Source organism: Eumetopias jubatus, unplaced genomic scaffold, assembly GCF_037043125.1.
Source record: "Eumetopias jubatus isolate StellerSeaLion01/CBP00866 unplaced genomic scaffold, mEumJub1_p1.0 scaffold_3, whole genome shotgun sequence".
NCBI lineage: Eukaryota > Metazoa > Chordata > Mammalia > Carnivora > Otariidae > Eumetopias > Eumetopias jubatus.
The window spans coordinates 62,983,434-63,004,834 of NW_028274809.1; the positions used below are offsets into that span (position 1 = coordinate 62,983,434).

Consider the following 21,401-nt stretch of genomic DNA (forward strand, 5'->3'; position numbering starts at 1 on the left):
TTTATCTTTCCTAATAATTAGACTCATGGAGTTATTGACCGATTAAAAAATCTGCTTTTTAGTGAAGATTAAAATTGTTAGTGAAAGTTATTTCTTGTACCAAACTGTTCTTTCATTTGACTACTTTGTTTAAAGAAGAGAAAAGAAATAATTGCAATGGTTATTTTATTTTATAGGGTTATTGACTGCAGATTGCAGTCACCATGTCTGACTCAGTAATTCTTCGCAGTGTGAAGAAATTTGGAGAGGACAATTATGGTTTAGAGTCAGAAAGATTCCGTAAGTGGCCTTTTTCCTCTTACTGTCTCATATAAAAAGAGGTTAGACAAGCTAGTGAACTTTCAAGGGGCAGAAGAAAACCAACAATAATATGGAGAACAATTACTGGATGCATTTCTTACCCACAAATGGGTGGTTCTCTCCAGAATCAATGTAATGGAATGTTTGAAAATGATAGGAAAAACACATGATGTGTGGGTGAATGCGGGGTGGCTGCGTACACTGAAGGACATAGCCAGTGGAATTGGTTACCTTTTGCAAGACTGAAATCATGGCAGGTGCTACCTGTTAAGTTCCCATGCCTGGAGAAGCTAATGTCACCTCATCGTGTAATTCTCAACCTGTACAGTAAATTAAGAACCTAGGGGAAAAAAAAACGCACAAAGTGTGGGTGAATGAAAGTATCTCATCTGTAAATATCCAACATTGTTATTATTATTGCCTTTATCCATTGATTGTTATAATTGATTATAGTAGTAATTATTTAGTGAGAAACTACCAAGACTATGCTGGCCAGAATGAGATAATGGGAAAGAGGACCTAACATCTAGTGAGCACAAGTGATTCCAAGCAATTATTATTATTATTATTATTTTTTTTTAAAGATTTATTTACTTATTTGAGGGAGGGAGAGAGAGTGCCGAAGCAGGGGGAGGGGCAGAGGGAAAACACAGGGGAAGCAGTCTCCCCACTGAGTGCTGAGGGGGAGCCCAACTGAGGGGGCTCCATCTCAGGATCCTGAGACCATGACCTGAGCCTAAACCAAGAGTCGGACGCTTAACTGATTGAGCCACCCAGGTGCCCTGCGATTATTAGTTTTTTAAACAAATCCTATGATTTTACAACTTACAGAAGAAAAAATGAGACTTGAATAAATTTTTTAAAACTTGACAAAGATTACATAACCAATAATTAATGGAGCCATCATCCTAATCCAGTTCTGATTCCCAAACCCAGGATGTTTAATCTCTATCTGTACTATAAAGTCTCTTTACACTTACTTAAATTAAATGAATTAAAATGGCAGGGAATTGGGATGTGTTGTTCCATGGCGTTGGTTGACATTAGCACCATGAAATTCCCTTCCCTGTTTCTTCCCTATACCCATGACCCTGCACCTCCACTTTCACTTCCTACCCTCCTTTTGCTCTCATCTATGCTGGGGAAAATCATATCCAGCTCAATCCTGTGGTTTCTCCTGGCATGGGAGTGTCATCACCATCTTATTGTCTAGTTAATTTGTAGTCTCAGTTTTAAACAGATAAATTCTGATGTCTCCAAGGAACAAAACAATAAATACTCATTTTACTCAGTAGTTAAAAAAATTAGATTTTCTTCAGCTAACTTAAAAATGTTGGTCTCCAGCTGACATCCAGAAAATACAAATATCTCATATCCTGTAGAAATATTGAAAAATGTAGTCAAGCTAGCAGTCCTGAACCTGCAGAGTGTTTTCTTGTGTAATGAGAGACACACAGAGAGAGAGAATGAAAAAAAAGGAGAAAAAGGCAAATAGTCATTTTGCTGTGTTCCATGAATAAAGCTAATTTATGGGAATGTTTTCCTGGAGCAAAATTGTTAATGATTATGTTGTTTTGTCATTACTAACTGTTTTGTGCATTGTTTTTATCCTGACAGATAACAATGATAAGAATTCAAGGTAAGTGACTATTTTAACAATACATCATCTTTTCTAGAATAACTCCTTAATATTCCTTTTAAAGGCACAAAGCAGAAATAATATTTTCATGCATCTTGTACTTCCTATAAAATGGCATAGGTAATCCATTCCTTTTCTCTTTAAAACATTGCTGTAATTTGATTTCAAAAACCTTTTGAAATATTCCTTCTCTATTGAGTCCAAATCTCCTCCGTGTATCCAGCAACACACAGAATTTCTAACCTATATGGGCAGAGGAAAAGTTGAACAAGTATGATTTCATGAGCACAGGGGAGATCCATAAACCTCAAATTCTTCCCACAGACAAATACTAGAACCCTAAAATTTAATTATTAGATACTTCTCTTTAGTTTGAAAGTTTAAATCCTCATATAAAAATGTCAGTTAATCATACACTGGTATAAAAGTAGGACTAGACAGAGTAATCTGAGAAGACAGAAGGCAGGCACCAGGCAAGTTCCTAGAAAGAGGTGGTAGGAAGGCAGAGGTTGAAGTTATATAGGAAATTCTAAGTAATTACATAGGAAATTCTAAGTAAGTAGAGTGCTAGGGTCAGCCTGGGCCTAGAAGAACCACGCTTTTCTCACTGGGTAGAAAAAAGATAAAAATAGGTGTGGGTGTAGATGAATGGCAATGAGAGAATGAATAGGAGTTTGAGTGAATTCTTCAGTTTTTAGAGGAGATGAATCCATCTTCTGATACATGTGGTAATGTAGAATGAGAAGATCATGGTGAAAGTTTGAGAAAGCTGTGGAGGGAAATGGAACAATCTGTAGACAGATGAAGTACAGCGCTGTAGATTGAGCTAAGACTGGAGATCATACTCATTCATTCATTCATTCATGCATCCATTCATTTCACAAATATTAATTAAGTGCCTACCAGATGTCAGGCACTATTAAAGTGCTTAGGATACAGAAAAGAACAAAATGAGCCAATATATCTGTCCTTGAGGAGTTTACATTTTAGTGAGGGTGACATAATATGCACCAAAAATAAATACAATATATAGCATGGTAGCTAGTAATAATCTATCACTTTCTTTCTAAGAAGAAAAAAAGCAAACATGGAATGGAGATATGGAATGATGTGGGGAGAAAGCTGAAATTTTAAAGGCTTTGGCCAGGGAAGGTCCCATTGAGAAGGTGACTTATGAGGGAAAGTCTGAAGGAGATGAGGGGGTTGGTCATGCAGGTATCTGAAGAAAGAGCATTCTGGCGAGAGGAAACAGCAAGTGCAAATGGTCGGAAGTGAGAATAAATTTGACCTGAACAAAGATCAGCAAAGAGGCCAAGTGGCTCGGGTGCTGAGAATTGGAGTGCAGTAGGAGGAGACAAGGTCAGAGAGCCAATTGGCCATACCGTGGAGGGCCTTGGGCATCTCAGCAAGGACTTGGGATTCTACTCTGAGCTGGAGGGGAAGCTTAGGGCAGCTGACTGTCAGGCATGGCATGTGTTGGCATCAGTTCACATGGTGGAGAGCTTGTCTCCAGCAGGCCCCACAGCCTGGCTTTGGGAGGACAGGGGCAAACAGCTGCATGGAGGCAGAGATGGAGTTTCCAAAGATGTAGTGGGGAAAAGGATTAAGGATGATGGTGATGGTAAGAATGTAGTCCAAATGGCTGGTGTGGGATCTGGGAGGCATGGGGAAGGAAGCACAATCTTGATGGGGTTTTAACATTTGGAAATTAATGAGGGTTTAAAGGACTGCAGATCTCAACTAAGATGACAAACAGGTGTAGAAGGAGGAAGGAAGTGACAAAACAGGCTGCATAGGCTGTCCCAGAATGCCAACGGAGTAGTTTCTGGTGAAAGAAAGGTCCAGGGTGTTTCCATGAATGGATGACTCAGGTGAAGTAGAGATCCCTGGAGTGGAGATGGTCAAAGATGGGTTAGATACAACTTTATGAGACATGAAATGAGTAAGAAATACTAAGGAAATACAATTTTATGGGAAGTATGGGAGTTCTTAAAACTTTCCCATCATATCAATACTATTTAATGTATTTGAAGGTTTTTAAGTGTTAGAAGGAAGCTTTAAATCAGCTAATCCAACCACCTCAAGTTACATTACAATGAAATGTAAACAGAAACAGGTTGAGGGTCAAGGCTGAGGTCCAACAGTTTTATGTTAGAATAACTGGGAGTACAGAGCACTTTTTATTTTCTTTCAATACCTCTCAGAAAAACTTCACTGAATCTCTGCTGAACATGAGATATAGCTATACTGAAATCTCTGGAAGAGGTAAATCTGAAAAATAAGAGCTTGTTTTTAGGATGCCAGGTTTGGCAAGAATTTCTCAGTCAGTGGGGACTTTATTTCTCACTAAAGGATGACTCATAAAATTCTTACCCAGGGAGAATTTCTTTTTGTTTTGGAAAGAATGGTCTATAAATCCATATGTTTTTCTCCTCAGGTTACAAGATGAGAGGAAAGGTGACAGCAGTCCAGTTGGCTTCTTTCAATTGGTAATAAAACTGTGCTGATTTTTGACATAAATTTTGCAACTGCAAATTGTTCAGATCATGGAGGGAGTGTTAAATCTTTAGTCACTGGCAGGTTTTTAAGTACAGTGTTCACTTTTTCGGTCAGAAACTTTATGTAATAACATGCTAAATGGTTAGAGTATATTGGTAATTAAACATAAATCCTGGGGCGCCTGGGTTTCGCAGTTGGTTAAGCATCCAACTCTTAATTTCAGCTCAGGTCATGATCTCAGGGTTGTGAGATTGAGCCCTGTGTTGGGTTCCACACTGGGTGTGGAGCCTGCTTAAGATTCTCTCTCTCCCTCTCCCTCTGTCCCTCCCCACTCTCTCTCTCCCCACCTCTAAATAAATAAATAAATAAATAAATAAAATAATATTAAACACATAAATCCTATCTGATAGATTAGAAATGTGTCCTGGAAAATAATCACTAAGCCCATAATTATTTTAGTAAAGAAAATCATCACAGTAATCATATGATGTATATTTATCCTTATGACATATCTTTGGAAATTCCATAGTGTGGTATTTTCCCCAAATTTTCACAAGGTAGAGGCATCTCTAGGCACGAATAGTCACTCTTGTTTGTCAATATCAGTTCTGGGATAAATTCATGCTATTGCTGAATGCTTCACACAGTCTTTCTACACAGCAATGGCACCAATGCCAGTGACCACTTCCCACTGAAGTTGTGAATCAATGGCTAAGACCTGAAGTCAGTTCTTGAGGTAAAGAGAATGAATTCAAAGACTAGGAAAGAAATAACATAAACTAGCAATGTAAGAGTCTAGTGTTTTAGATAATTGATATATGACTTTTTTTAAAAAGAGATTTTATTTATTTGAGAGAGAGCAAAAGTGAGAGAGATCACAGAGGGAGAGACAGAGGGTAAACAGACTCCCCACTAAGCAGAGAGACCAATGTGGGGCTTGTTCCCAGAACCCTGGGATCATGACCTGAGCCGAAGACAGATGCTTAACCAACTGGGCCACCCAGGTCCCCCGATATACCATTTATGTTGATATAATTAGTGAAAACTCTACTTTTCAATGAAGATGATTCTAATAAAATTTGGTGCTGAATGCTATTTATCAGAATCTAGTAACTAAAATTAAATAGTCCTACTTCTCCTGCTTTTCACCATAGATGATCTCTGAATCCTTTGTTTTTCAAGTTTCGATTCTCTTCAACGACTGACATTTGGCTGATGTTTGTGGGAAGTTTATGTGCATTTCTCCATGGACTATCCCATCCAGGCGTGCTGCTCATTTTTGGCACAATGACAGATGTTTTTATTGAATATGACACTGAATTACAACAACTCAAGATCCCTGGAAAAGCATGTGTGAACAACACTATAGTATGGCTCAACAGCTCCCTTAACCAGAATGTGACAAATGGAACTCAGTGTGGGTAAGCTGCTTTTTTTTTATTTTTTGCTTTTTTTGCTCATATATTAAATTGTAACTCAAAATGTGTAAATGGGATTTTATTAGCTGAACTGGAGTGATATCCAACACAGAGCGAACAGAAACATAAATTTAACCCATATTTCTGCAAATTACTCTGCCCTGAGGTTCTTCCTATCTTACCAGGTTTTTAAATCCTAACAAAAAAACAGAATTGGAAATTATCCATTAAATGTGTCACCCAAATTTAAGCACTTGATAGACTATAGGCTTGAGGATGGACACTACCAGTATACCAGGAAGGTGAGTCATGAATTTTACTTGAGTCCTTGTCATGTCTCATGTCTTATATGCAAGACTTCTTTTAGTTTCTTAACTCCTTTCTGTTTCTTGGCTTCTGTGGCTGTGGCTAATGGTCAACTTGATCTTCCCAGCCTTCTTTCCATAATGGGAAATTCATTAGTGTGCTACAGCACTTGGAGTAGGGGCTGCTTTGTCTCAGTAGTTGAGTTTCTATGGAAGAGTGGTGTGGTGCTATCAACAGAAGGGAGCCACGCCGTATTAACTAGAAACCACTGTGGTACTATTCATTTTGTGATAAGCCCAACAGGCTGCCTTGTAAGCAGTGAGTCCGTAGTGTTCATGGTGCTGACTCACTGTCACAGCATGAACTTTGCAGCCTGGCTCACACTGCCTCAGGGCCAGAACAAGCTCATTTGCATGTATGAACCGGCACACTCAGGTTCAAGAGCCAAGGGCAGGGCACATCCTGACTAGAAAGTCACTTGGAATAGCTCCCTTAGGCGAATTTATATTTTTTACCTTCATTTAAAATTTTTTCTACATATTTCATTTAGATTATGAACAAATCCTTCTAAACCACCGATCTGTTCCATAATATTATCTACTGTTAGGGTCTTTCATTCATTCACTCATTCAACCAAAATTTTTTGAACATCAACTACACGCCAGGAACTTGTATAAGCCTCAAGGATACAGTGGTTATCTTGAGTCATGGTCCTTATCTTCAACATGGTGTTTAGGTCTAGTCGGTAAAATCATCATTAAATCAAAGACCATTCAAATAATTATGTAGTTACAGTTGGTTAGTACTTGACAGAAAAATACAAGACAATGTGCAAAGTGCAGAATTACCCTTTAAAAAATAATAAGCTTACTATTAGAAATAAATTTCCTAATGTGTATGTATTCTAAATTTGGAAGTAAGATTCAGAACAGTTTGTATAAAAGAATTACTGTTGTCAATAACAGTCTTTTAAGTCTTTCTTTTATGTTGCAGGACAAAAATGAATTGCTTTTTACAGAGTAGTTTGACTACAAAATGTAAGGTTAAATTACTTCCCCCTTTGAAAAAAAGGCATTCGGACTTATGTACGATGTAAATTGACCCAAATCATTAATAACATTTATGAAGGTAAAATTTTCTAGGGAAAATTCCTGAAAGTATAGCCTGTTATGCCTTAAAATTTGGTAATAAATGTTAGAGGGGCCAAAATTTGAGACATATCCATGATAACAAGTGCTCATAAATATTTATTAGATGATTTAAAGAATGAATCTACCATTAACATCTGTATCACTAACATCCAGTAGAAAGGAATTTACTGTGGCTACCCATTACTCACACTTTATTTATTCTTACTAGGTCATACACTTGAAGGTGAGCAAATAGTGCAAAGCAAGTAGGGGCTTTCAGAAGCTCATTGGCTTTTGCTGAATTCATATGATACAGAACATGTAAATGGATAATTGTCCTTTTTTTAAAAAATTTCATGCGAGTATCTGGAATTGTGTAGACCACATCTTTCTCAGGCCTTTTCTTTACCAGGATCTCCTTTGATGAGTTAAATACTTTAACTGTGAATTATTATGGTCCCTGACATGACTACTGTTTTACTTCTGGGTAAATATTTGTTTGGCTTTTATGTAGTTAAGATCACTGTGAAAATGGACTTGGGTGGAACAGAATAGAAGGGAGTGGACACTTTCCTACCTGTAAGTAATTAACAAGCCTCCAGAATTACTCAACTCTTTGGCACCTTTTTTCTTGGAAAAAGTATATCATTAAAAGTACAATTTCTCCACCTATTATATTAGGTATATTAGTCTTGGACAAGGCTACTCCATGATTTTATCAACATAAGCATGCATGTGTAATGGTAGGAGCAGGTTTTTCTCTTTCATTTCACTGGTTGGTTTCTACATATCAATTGTAATCCATTGGATGGAATTTTTAGGCAAAGCCTTCCAAATGGCTTTCAGTGCATAATGCTGAAAAGTATTATAGAACATCAGGCCTCCTGATTAGTTTATCAGAATTTATTTGCCCCTAATAGTCAAATAATAAGGCAAAAGAATGAGAAATGACTGAAGGGGAAGTCCAAAGAGTCCAAATACCACAGTGCTGCTTCTTTTTATTTTCTTTTATCCAACTGAAGTGTAAAAACTCAAATGGAAACCACAAAGTCTTGTGACTTAATTGTGGAAGTGACATACCATAATTGCTGCCATTTTCTATTAGTCACACAACCAACCCTGGTATAATCTGGGAAGGGACCATACAACAGTGTGAATACCAGGAGACAAGAACAATTAGGGGCTCCTTAGAGACTGACTACTGCAGCCATTGAGAAGATTGATTCCTCATTTCCCCTACATGTGAATGCATCAAAGTAGAAACCAGCCTGCATTTTCTCTTGGATTTCAGTCTGTTTTGTTAGCAATGTTCAGTTAGTGTAAGCATTCAAGCACTATGTTGAAGTTAGACACTGTAAAACCATACATTTTTAAAACAGCTTTATTGAGACACAATTCACATACCATGAAATTTACCAACTTCAGGTGTACAACTCAATGGTTTTTAGTATTTCACAGAGTTGTGCACCCACCACTATAATCAATTTTAGAACATTTTTATTACTACGAAAAGAAACCCATACCCCTTAGCGATAACTCTCCAATTCCCCCATTCTCTCCTCAGCCCTAGACAACCACTAAGCTACTTTCTGGCTCTGTAGATTTGCCTATTCTGGACATTCCATACAAATGGAATCCCACAATATGTGGTCCTTTGTGATTGGCTTCTTTAACTTAATGTTTTCAAGGTTCATCATACTGTAGCATGAATTAGGACAGCCTAGCATGTGTCTATCCTGGAGAATGCTCCATGTGCACTTCTGGGGAATATGTATTTTGCTATTATTGGATAGAATGTTCAAAAGATGTTTGGTAGATCTAATTGGTTTATGGTGTTATTCAAGTCTTCTATTCCTAGTTGTTCTATCCAATACTGAAAGTATGGAGTTGTGATCTCTGTTATCATTGAACTATCTATTTCTACCCTTGAATCTGTCACACTTTGCTTCATGTGTTTGGGGGCTCTGTTTTTAGATGCATATATGCTTAAAATTGCTATAATCTTTCGATAGATTGACCCTTTTATCATTACCAAATGATTTTTATTTCTAGTAACAATTTTTTAAAGTTTATTTCATCTTATATTAGTATAGCCACTCTTGGTTTGTTATGGTTGCTCTTTACCATGACACATCTTTTTCCATACTACTTTCAACTTGTTCAAATTTTTTAATCTAAAATGTGTCTCTTGTAGACAGCCTATAGTTGGAGCTTTTTTTTTTTTTTAATTTATCCAGTCTGACAATCTCTGCCTTTTGACTGGATTATTTAATCCATTACATATAAAACCAACCTACCTGAGTCTAAAAGAGTGGATAAAAGAAGGTTAGAGATCTCAGGACCCAAATAATGACATGGTTGTGAGTTCCTTGGATTTTCTTTAGGCCTTATATGTACTAGATTGGGTGTTGGGAAAGCTGTACCTAGAAATACCAATGAGCACAGACCACAAAACTCAATAAAATTCTGCTCTTTTTAGATAATAGACCACAAAGACGCAGCCTGACAGATGAATTTCAGGCAATAACTATTCTACTCCAGCCAACACCACAGAACAAAACAAAAGACAAATAACCTCACTCTTACCCCTGCCAGCAAAGGTTGAGTTGGGGGCCTAGACTTTCGTCTTTGCCAGGTATCAATGAGCCCCTGCTGTGTCTCTCCCCTACCCAACTCCTCTGGTGTCAGTGAAGAATATGTGGAGGCTTCAACCACCCCCAATGTAATGAGAAACCTCTCTCCCTACCTGCTTGGGTAGGATCAGAGAGTCAGGACATTCATCACCACCCCTGTGGAAGAGAAAATCAAGACATTTTCAGATGAGGGAGATGAAGAGAATTTATTGCCAGCTGACTTACCTAAAGGAATGGCTAAAGGAAGTTCTTTGAATAGAAAGGAAACAATAAAAGAAATCTTGGATATTAAGTAGGAAGAACATGGTAAGCAAAACCATGGGTAAATATAATAGACTTTCCTCCTCCTCCTGAGTTTTCTAAATTATGTTTGATGGTGGAAGCAAAAATGCAAACACTGTCTGATATGGTCCTATTGTAACACACTGTCTGAGGTGAGTGTGATTTGGAAATATTAAAGACAATTAAGTCATTGACAGGGGAGAGCAAGGGTACATAAAGGGAGTTAATTTTGTTTGTTTGTTTTCTAAAGATATTATTTATTTATTTGACAGAGAGAGACAGCAAGAGAGGGAACACAAGCAGGGGGAGTGGGAGAGGGAGAAGCAGGCTTCCCGCTGAGCAGGGAGCCCGATGCAGGGCTCGATCGCAGGACCCCGGGATCATGTCCTGAGCCAAAGGCAGCCACTTAATGACTGAGCCACCCAGGCGCCCCGGGAGTCAGTGTTGTTATACCCTGTGCAAACTGGTAAAATGACAACACTAGCTGACTATATTAAGTGATATTCCTATAATGGAATTCCTAGAACAACGACTAAAAAAGCTATACAAAGAGATACAGTCAAAACCCTACAGATAAATTAAAATTGAATGCTAACAAATGTTTGAGGGGTACCTGGCTGGCTCAGTCAGTTAAGCATCTGACTCTTGATCTCAGCTCAGGTCTTGATCTCAGGGTTGTGAGTTCAAGCCCAGCATTGGGCTACATGCTAGGCATGGAGCCTACTTAAAATAAAATAATAAGATTAAATAAAATATAAAAATTTTTAAAAAGTTTGAGTAGCCCATAAGAAATCAGGGGGAAGAAAACAGAAAAATAAAAAACAGAGAGAACAAACAGAACACAAAAAATAAAATGTTACATTTGAACCCTAACATATCAAAAATTATATTAAATTTAAATGATTTAAATATACTAAATAAGACAGAGATTGGCAGAATGGGTTTTATGATAATCCAACTACATGCTATTTATGAGAAAATCACTTTAACTAAAAAATATAGGCAAGTTGAGGGGTGCCTGGGTGGCTCAGTCGGTTAAGTGTCTGACTCTTGGTTTTGGCTCAGGTCATGATCTCCAGGTTATGAGATGGAACCCCGTCTTGGGCTCTGTGTTCAGCTGGGAGTCTCCTTGAGATACTTTCTTCTCTCTCTCCCTCTGCCCCTCCTCCTGCTTGCACTTTCTCTCTCTAAAGAATGGAAAAAGATTTATCATGCAAACAATCAAAAGAAAGCAGAAATGGCTATACTGATATGAGATAAAATAGACTTTGGAACAAAGAAAATTCCAGAGAAAAAGAGGGACATTATACAGTGATAAAAGGGTCAGTCTGCCAGGAAGACACAGCAATCTTAAATGTGTACTCACCAAACAACAGAACTGCAAAACATGTGAAGCAATAACTGATAGAATGGAAAGAAAAAAGAGACAAATCAAAATTATAGTAGACCCCTTAAATATCCATCTCTCACCAATTTATAGAACAGGTAGACATAAAATTATCAAGGATATAGAAGAACTCAACACCAGCAACCAACAGGATCTAATTGACATCTATAGAACCTTCCACTCAACAACCACATAATACATATTTTTTTCAAGTGCCTACAGATAGACCATACCCTGAGCCATGAAACAAACCTCAACAAATGTAAAATAACTGAAATAATAGAGTGCATTCTCTGACCACAGTGGAATCAAAGTAGAAATCAAAACGAGAGATAATGGAAAACCTCCAAATTCTTGGGAATCAGACAATAGACTTCTAAAAATCCATAGGTCAAAGATGAAGTCTCAAGGGAAAAGTTTTAAAAATTGAGCTGGATGAAAAGGAAAACAGAAAATGTAAAAATCTGTAGGACACAGCTCATACAGGGCTGAGAGGAAAATTTATAGCACTAAATGCATACATTACAAAAGAGGAAACATCTCAAATTAAACACCTAAGCTTCCAACTCAAGAACCTAGAAGAAGAGCAAAATAAGTCTGCAGAAAATGTATGAGAGGATATAATAAAGGTAAAACAAACAAATAACAGGAAATCAATGAAATACACCATAACCAAGTAGAGTGTATTTCTAGAGAAGCATACGTGGTTCAGTATAAGAAAAACAGTCAATGTAATCCACCATGTTAACAGGCCAATACAGAAAACCACGTGATGATCTCTATTGATGTAGAAAAAGCATTTAAAATTTCAATATCCATCCATAATAAAAACTCTCAGAAAACTAAGAATGGAAAGGAACTTCTTCAACTTTAAAAAGGACATCTACAAAAAAGTCCTATGGCTAACATTATACTTAAAGGTGGAAGATTGAATATTTTCTCCCTAAGGCTGGAAACAAGGCAAGGAGAGATGCCTTCACTGCTATTGTTCAACACAATACTCAAAGTTCCAGCTTATACAATAAGGAAGGAAAGGAATATTGATTTAATACTTAATACACTACTGAACTGTACACTTAAAAATGGTTAAGTTGGTAAATTTTATGTTATGTGTTCTTTATCACAGTCAAAAAATTTTTAATGAAAAAAATACAAATCTAAAAGGAAGAAATACACCTATTTATGTTGGACATGATATTATTGTCAACATAGAAAATTCCAAAGCATCTACAAAAATATCCTAGAACCAATAAATGAGTTTAGCAAAGTCATAAAATACCAGATAAATATACAAAATTTAGTGGTATTTCTACATACTAGCATTGAACATATGGGCACCAAAATTCAAAATATAATGCCAAAAATTAAAAAAAAACAAAACAAAATACAATGTCATTTACAATTGCTCAAAAAATTTATTTAGGTGTAAATCTAACAAAACATGTACAGGATTTATATGCTGAAAAATGCAACATGCTGATGACAGAAATCTAAGACCTAAATAGATGGAGAGACATACCTTGCTAATGAACTGGCAAATTCAGTATAATAAAGATGTCAATTCCCCCAAACTGATATATAGCTATAATAAAATTCCTATCAAAATCTCAGCAAGATATTTTTATAGATATAGACAAGATAACTCTAAAATTTATATCAAAAGGCAAAAGAACTAGAATATCTAAAACAACTTTAAAAAAGAAGAATAAAGTGTGAGGAAACAGTCTACCTGATTTCAAGACATATAGCTACAGCAATTAAGGTTGTGTGGTATTGACAGAGGAACAGAGCAGAGAACTCAAACATAGACCCAAGCAAATGTGTCCAGTTAATTGTTGGCAAAGGTGGAAAGGAAATTCAATGGAGAAAATACAAACTTTTTATCAAATGGTGCATGACTAGTTGGACATCCATAGGGAAAAAATGAACCCATACAAAAAATAGCTCAAAATGGATTTTGGACTTAAATGTTAGAAATAAACTATAAGCTTTTAGAAAAATATGTAGGCGATCATTTTCGTGTCTAAGGCTAGACAAAGAGCTTTCAGACTTGACACTAAAAGTACAATCCATAAAAAGAAAAATTGTTGAATTGGATTTCATCAAAATGAAAAACTTTTGCTCTGCAAAAGACCTTGTGAAGAGGATGAAAAGAAAATCTACAGACTGGGAGAGCATATTTGTGAATTATGTATCTAACAAAGGACTAGGATCTAGAAAATAAAAAGAGCTCTCCAAATTCAATGGTTAGAAAAACTCCAATTTGAATAATGGGAAAAACACATGAACAGACATTTCACTAAGGATATAAAGACAGCAAATGAGCACATGAAAAGGTATTTAGCAACATTGGTGGTTAGGGAATACAAATTAAAATAAAAATGAGATATCAGCACAAATCTATCAGAATGGCTAAAATAAAAATAGTAATAACACCAGAGCTGGTGGGGATGTGGAGGAATGGATCACTTATACCCTGCTGGTGGGAATGCAAAATGGTGCAGCCACTCTGGAAAATAGTTTGGCAATTTAAAAAAAAAAAAAAAGTATGCAAGTGTTATATAATCCAGAAATTCTACTGTTGGGGATTTATCCCAGAGAAATGAAAACTATGTATACATAAAAAGCTATACATAAAGGTTATAGATGCTTTATTTGTAACAAAAACTGGAATCAGCCCAGATATCCTTCAATGGGTGAGTGGTTAAACCAACTGTGATATATCTATACCATGGCATACTACTTAACAATAGAGAGGAACAAATAACTTATGAAACGTTAAAGAATTATGCTGAGTAAAAAAAAATCCAACCAATACCAAAGTTATATACTGTGTGATTCCATTTGTATAATATTCTTCAAATGACAAAACTGTAGCAATAGAGAACAGATAGGAGGTAGCCAGGGACTAAGGGGAGAGTGGAGGCTGGATGCAAGCATGTGTAGATGTAAAAGGGTGACATGAACAATCGTTGGGGTGATGAGAACATTCTGATCTTGATTATATCAATGTCAACATCCTGGTTGTGATATTGTCCTGTTGTTTTGCAAGGTATTACCAAAGGGTGTATATCTTTTTGTATTACTTCTCACAATTGCATGAGAATCCACACTTACCTCAAATGAAAAAGTTGCATGAAAAACAAACCGACAAAAAAATAGCCTCCTGGGTGAAAAAAATTGTCATAGATTCTCTGAAAGGAAATTCCAGCCATTCTGACAGTAAGCTACCACAGTGTACAGATGTTCTGTAAAGCAGCTTTACCCAGTGATCAGCCATTTGTCCACAGGTTGATGTCCTGTGCATTAAGACAGAGCCTCCAACATTCTGAGAGTAGGATGTGGGCACGTTTCTGCCAACCTGTATTGCTCATTTTGGAGTTGACACTGATTTCACTCTAAAATGTTAATGCTACCGGGTCTACTGTGCATGAAAACCACTGAAAGGAAAACTCCATGTTAAGCAATGCACCTTGTCATAAAGACCTCCTAGGTATTTAAAACGAAAGTCCTATGGCTTTAGTAAATCTGAAACCTTGAGGTATAAAATGAGTACTTTGATTTTATGCTGCATTTATTTTTCATTAAAAGCAAGTAAGAATCCACGTATCTTAATAATTTGTAAAATATATCTTACCTTTCCCCCCTAATTGTCATCTTTCTGCCCTCTCCTCTCTTCAACAAATGAGCCAGGAGAATCTTAATTTAGTTAAGTAGATGTACGTCAATTTTGCTGTTAAAAAGAAAGGCACCCATTTGGTGAGCCAAATTGCCTGCATACTTTAAAAAATCCTTTCCAGGATTTTATAACCACAGGAAAACTTTCCACCAGATGATAAAAAATTTGGTGTGCAGTCAAAGGAGCCAAGCCAGCCTGCTTGTTTCCTTCCTATCAGTCTGACAGGTTTGTCCTGTTGTTCCAGAAATATTCTCAAGTAGTTTCTAAAATCCTAATAACTTCTTATCCCCAAGAATAAAATAAAAATGAGTTCACCATTCATCTCTGGGTTGCCTCAGGAATGAACTGAATCATAAACTACACATGTCCTTAACCATACCATCCAGCAATGACATAATTCTCCTGAAGTTTGCCCCAATAAATTCTGGAGCTGGGTCAGTGCTCAGTATTTTCAGCGTGAGTGGGTCTGTTTGTACCTGGCAGCTGTGTCTTTCATGGCAGCCATTTTGTCCCCTCTGCTTAGAGCGTGTGTAGAAGGAATGCACCACAGGAAATCTAAGTAAAACTTTTTTTGACAAATACTCCAAGTTCTCTGTTTTTGGACACCCTAATTTCATTTCACAATGAAAGATTTCACAGAAAACTAAGAGTATGGCCTCATTTACACATTAGAAGTCTTTTTCTTCATTATGCATCCTATCCAGAGATACTTAACTTTTGTGAGAACCTCTGATTGTGGATACTTATATATAAGGTTTTTAGGTCTTGTTCATTCTTGGGGTTCCCTTAAACCATCATAAAAGACCAGAAATGTGGTGAACAGACATATTAGCTGTTTTGGAGACTATCCCTCCAAAGAAGGTTGACCAAGGCAATTATATCCCTTCCATATAAGTATTTTAAAAGTCAAAGCAAAATAAAGAAACATTTGTTGAGGTATTGTGTCTGCTATGTGTAAGGTATTGTGCAAGGCTTCGGGCAGTGTGAGCAAGCAGCCTAAACCAAGCCCTTGCCCTCAAGTGGCTTGCAATCTAGCAAATAAACATAAATCTATTCAGTATAAATACATTCAATGAAGATATTGAATAATAGTGCAAGATGGCAATAAAATCTGGCATGATAATAATAATAGCTTGTTCTGAATTAAAGAAATTTTACTTCACCACGTAGTCCAAGTTCAGTAGAGGGAGAGAACAATTCAAGCTTGTGTTGCAGAAGAGAGGCCTGACGGGAAGCAGAGAGCTCGGAGGATGAGAGCATCTCTGTGGAAGATGCTGCTTTCTGGTTTTCTAAAGAAATGGATTTGCTATCGTTTAGAGCATTCTCAAGGGTCAGAATTGTTATCAACCAAGATGTCAATGTTCCAACTACCCTATTCTTTATTTTCTGAAAGCAATTTCAGACTACTTTGTGCCTCCCCTCCCTAGCCTTGCCAATCCCCAAGCTCTGTGCCACAGCGTGGTAGTTGCGCTGAAAAAAACGCTGTGGAGCTTTCTCGCTATTCCCCACAAATTCTCACCTTAGAAATCGTCCCACAGAGTGAAACCCCCTGGGCTACAGTCAGCAGAAGGACTGGCTGATAAAGTGTTTTTGTCCTTCTTTGGGATGATGACACACACATTTTTTGAGTGTCACTTTGAGATGGAAGAGTTGGAAAGCTGGCTTAGATTCCTGGAGGAGGTAATAGTAAAGCCTCCTGATTTACAGTTCACGTCAGTGTCTTTGCAGACACCAGTCTGGCTTTTTAAAACCTCTCCCTAGCACTGATTACTCCATCACTGAGTAACGAGCTGGAGTGAAGGGCCTCGGTAGACAGAGCACTGGGCTGCTGTCTACTGACCCTGGCTTCCAACTGCCAGTGAGTCATTTCTGCCTATAAGCAGGAAGGGGGCGGGCGCGCCTGGGGGGCTCAGTTGGTGAAGCGTCTGCCTTCAGCTCAGGTCATGATCCCGAGGTCCTGGGATTGAGCCCTGCATGGGGTTCCCTGCTCAGCGGGGAGTCTGCTTCTCCCTTTCTCTGCCCTTCCCCCCCACCACTGATGCGCTCTCTCCTTCTCTCAAATAAATAGATAATCTCTTTTAAAAAAACAAAATGAAAACGAAGGGAGTAGGCAGCTTTGCTGGAGTTGGTACCACACGAGGTCTAGGTAGAGATTTGGTTGGATCGATGATAATTCTACATAGGTAAGAAGCCTTACCCATATTTCATATTTTATTTTCCTCTGTACCCGCAAATGTAATCTTTGGTAAGCTTGACCCTACTTCTGAATCTTAACATTTACACCCCCCCTCTTTTGAAGGTTGCTGGACATTGAAAGTGAAATGATCAAATTTGCCAGTTACTATGCTGGGATCGCTTTGGTAGTACTTATCACAGGATATATGCAAGTGAGTGGTGCCTCCATTTTATTTATAGAACAACATCTGGGCTCAGAGACATTACAACGGACTGCAAAGTGCACTCTTTAACTTTTAAGTTGTTTGGAAACCCTAAGGACTACAGTTTTATTTGGAGGTGGGGGGCGGTGAGAGAATGGGGAAGGATTCTTCTCAGACAGGGAGGAAAATACATGCAGTTGTCTAGAGGGAGAGTGACTAGACTGAATTTCAGTGCCCTGTCCTCCCCCACCCCCTCTATCTCATCTTCTAAACTCAAAAATAGGCCATTGTAGGTGTGTTTGTAAAGGGAGTGTGGGCACCCTGGAGAAAGCCAGGCATGAGGAGTTGGAGGAAAGCAAACTTTACTTTTTTTTCTCTTTCACTGCTAAAATCTCACCAATCTGTGTCCCAATCCCAATTCTGTAAAGTGAATCTAGTCTAGATTTAAGCCATGGAAGGGCCTGGAGTTGCTTAACCCTTATTAAAGAAGAAAAATATTTCATCTTTTACCTTATTCTGTAGAAGAAATAATGAATCCCCTCAACCCGCATTCATTCAAGATTTCCGGGAAGTTCATGTTCATTGTAAAGAGAAATGAATCCATTTTTCCCATTCTGGTACTGAGAGTACCAGAGTACTTTGCTTGGTTGGGGACAGCTAATTTGTTTTTGTCTTCCTTTCTCTGAAAAATCACTGTCCAACAGTCTGAAAACTATGCATACATACTTGTTGGCAGGCCTCTCGGGCGACGGCGGGGGGGAATACACTCAGAAGCTCCTTGCAAAAATAGGGATATAAGAGCAAGAATTTCTTTTTGGCACTGTGAGCCTTCCTTTACACATGCAGAAAGTGAAGCTTGGTAAGGCTAGATCTACAGGTGGCAAAACCAAATTCACACCCAAACCTTCCGGTTTCCCTGGCCACAGCTGTTCTGCTCACCCCGCTTTCAGCAGCAGGTGCCTGAGCTCACACAGCACGTCCCATGACTCGGCATTCTGTGAATCACTTTCCTCTCTTTCTCAAGGCTTATATTGAAAGTATTTTCTTCTGAAAAGAGAAGGAATGAATGAATATTTTTAACACCACAATGCCAAACATCCTTGCTCCATTTTCAGATATGCTTTTGGGTGATTGCTGCAGCTCGTCAGATACAGAAAATGAGAAAAATTTCCTTTAGGAAAGTAATGCGAATGGAAATAGGATGGTTCGACTGCAATTCCGTGGGAGAGCTGAATACAAGATTTTCTGAGTAAGTGGCTGGTAGGAGGTTTTAATATATGTGTCCGCTTTTGATCATAGAACACTTGTTTCTAAATTAAATAACAATTAGAAACACATTTTCAGTTATTTTGGATACATTTTGTCTCTTAAGTTGGGCTTTTACGGGTAGCATGTTTTTTCATAGGTAATGCTTTATCCGATATGATCATTAACAATTGAAAGCCAGGATACTACAATTTTGTTTGTAGGCCCTTGATTAAAATATTAGAAATGAAGGATTACAGAAGAGAGTTTAAAGAAGTAGGGCTATTTGGCCTCTAAAAGAGAGACTGAGAGATGTCACAGTCCATGTGTGTATAGGGAAAAACAATGTACTTAGAATGAATTATCTTGCCTTGTCTGTTGAGGCCATTTCTGCACATAAAAACAAAGACCAAAAAAAAAAAAAAAATCCAAAGTAGTTTGAGAAAGATTGAAACTAAACAATTGGATTTAAATCTGGTTTATACCTAAAGACCAGTTGGGGTGATTGATAGCCCCCCCTTCCCTTCCTCCTCCAAGTATTCTGAAAGAGCCCTGAGTAATTAGAAGCAATTGAACCCTATTGAATTGAACTTTGGAGTCCCATGAGGTCCCATGTGTGTAGTATAGTGAAGATCAAAGACTGAATGTTGGGATACTTAGATTCTAGCACTCATTCTGCCCCTTACTTACTGTGACTTTGAATAAATACTTAACCTTGCTGGAATACAATTGTCAAATCTCTGGGTAATATCTTAGGTCCTTTTTTTGCTATTAAGTCCTAAGCCCTGTTTGCTCCATCTAAACAAGAGATTATGAGAATGTTCCTAGGAATATGAATTTAATGTAATTATATTCAACCAATATTCTAGAGGACTTACCATATGTAAGCCATAAAGATAAACCACACAACTCCTGATCTCAGGGAACTTACAGCCTTGTAGGAGGGATAAAAGTTGCAAGCAAATAAATAAACAAAGCTGACACATTGATAGCTTACTATACTCTAAGCACTCTTCTATATACTTAATATATATTAACTAATCCTCATTACAACCCATTGAGGTAGGTTCTGTCTTTATCCCTGTTTTACAGATGAGGAAACTAAGGCACAGAAAGTTTAAGTAATTTGCCCAGGAAAAGCTTGTGCTCAAATTCAGAGTCTGGCCCCACAGTCTGTGATCTTAACCACTATTCTATACTGCCTATAAGCAGAATGCAATAATTATATACCCGTACACACACAAACACAGACTCATTACATTGCTATGCAAACACAGGGAGGACGATATTAGTTTTTCCTGGAGGGTTTTTATGAATTAGGTAGTGTGTGGGTTGCACCTTGAGGCTGAAAGGATTTAGCAGGTATAAAGAAGGAAAGTAGGGCTCTTCAGGACAGACCAAGAATATGAACTATAAGAAAGAAAGGCACAGATAAGATGGTTTCTGAAAGTCTTTGTCAACATTGAATGGACACCATTTGGCAAACCTGGGTTGAGGAAAACTTTACTTGGCTGTGAGGGAGGGAGAGGCTTGATGGTCTCACAAGCTATAGCAGGTTTCTTCACATGTGAAAGGCTGTTATGTTTCTCCTAGGCAATGGGGTACAGAGATGGCAGTAGAAGGGAAAGGCTGGGATTTCTCAACAAGGCATTTGAATTGACCAAATTCAGTTTTAGTGATCCAAGTCTCTTGTTTCTAGGGATATTAACAAAGTCAATGATGCCATTGCCGACCAAATGGCCGTTTTCATTCAGCGCATGACCACGAGCATCTGTGGGTTCCTGCTGGGATTTTACCAGGGTTGGAAACTGACCCTGGTCATTATCTCTGTGAGTCCTCTCATCGGGATTGGAGCGGCCATCATTGGTCTGGTAAGAATTTCTTATCACTTTTCTCCAGGACATCTGCCCTGAGAAACAGCCAGAAATGTGAAACTTGATTCCTTTTTCCTGTGTATGTTTAGTCAATATTATTTATCACTGTTTTGATTTATTTTGTTTGGTTATTCCTCAGTATCAAATAACATTCCATCAATCCAGGGACTGATGATATTTTAATAACATAACTATTATTGTATTAATAACAATAACAACTACATTTATTGAGCATTTACTCTTTTGCCACGCACTATTAGGAACTTCATATTTATTATCTCTAATCTTTACAACAATCTTATAAAGCATTAATGCCATTTTAAACATAAGAAATGGAGGCTCAGAGAGGTAAAGAGACTTGTCTGGGACTGCACAGCTAGTGAGTGACAAAACTGGATTCAAATACAAAGGAGCCTGATTCCAAATCCCCATCCACTCTCTCATATGCCTGTTGCTTCCCATGGTCTCCCAAGCTCAGATGTTTTCTTCAAAAAGGCCCAACAGATGTACTCAGATCAGTAACAAACACATAAAGGAGATTTCTGCATTCACATCTGTGCTCTCCATGCAGTCTGATCAGTTTCAGGAAGAGGTCACTTGACCCATTCCCAGCGGTATCCCCATTCCCCAG

The 21,401-nt window shown here is 37.8% G+C and overlaps 1 protein-coding gene across 2 annotated transcripts in view; it reads left to right on the forward strand.

Moving 5' to 3' along the window:
- Positions 1 to 203: 203 nt before the first annotated feature.
- ABCB11 (ATP binding cassette subfamily B member 11) overlaps positions 204 to 21,401 on the forward strand; it is a 77,342-nt gene continuing 56,144 nt past the window's right edge. For both annotated transcript variants that reach the window (XM_028123215.2, XM_028123223.2), the window contains exons 1-7: positions 204 to 279; positions 1,918 to 1,939; positions 4,377 to 4,428; positions 5,621 to 5,859; positions 17,573 to 17,660; positions 18,767 to 18,900; positions 20,596 to 20,767. In XM_028123215.2, coding sequence (XP_027979016.1) covers positions 204 to 279; positions 1,918 to 1,939; positions 4,377 to 4,428; positions 5,621 to 5,859; positions 17,573 to 17,660; positions 18,767 to 18,900; positions 20,596 to 20,767 — 783 coding nt within the window. The remainder of the gene's footprint in view (positions 280 to 1,917; positions 1,940 to 4,376; positions 4,429 to 5,620; positions 5,860 to 17,572; positions 17,661 to 18,766; positions 18,901 to 20,595; positions 20,768 to 21,401) is intronic.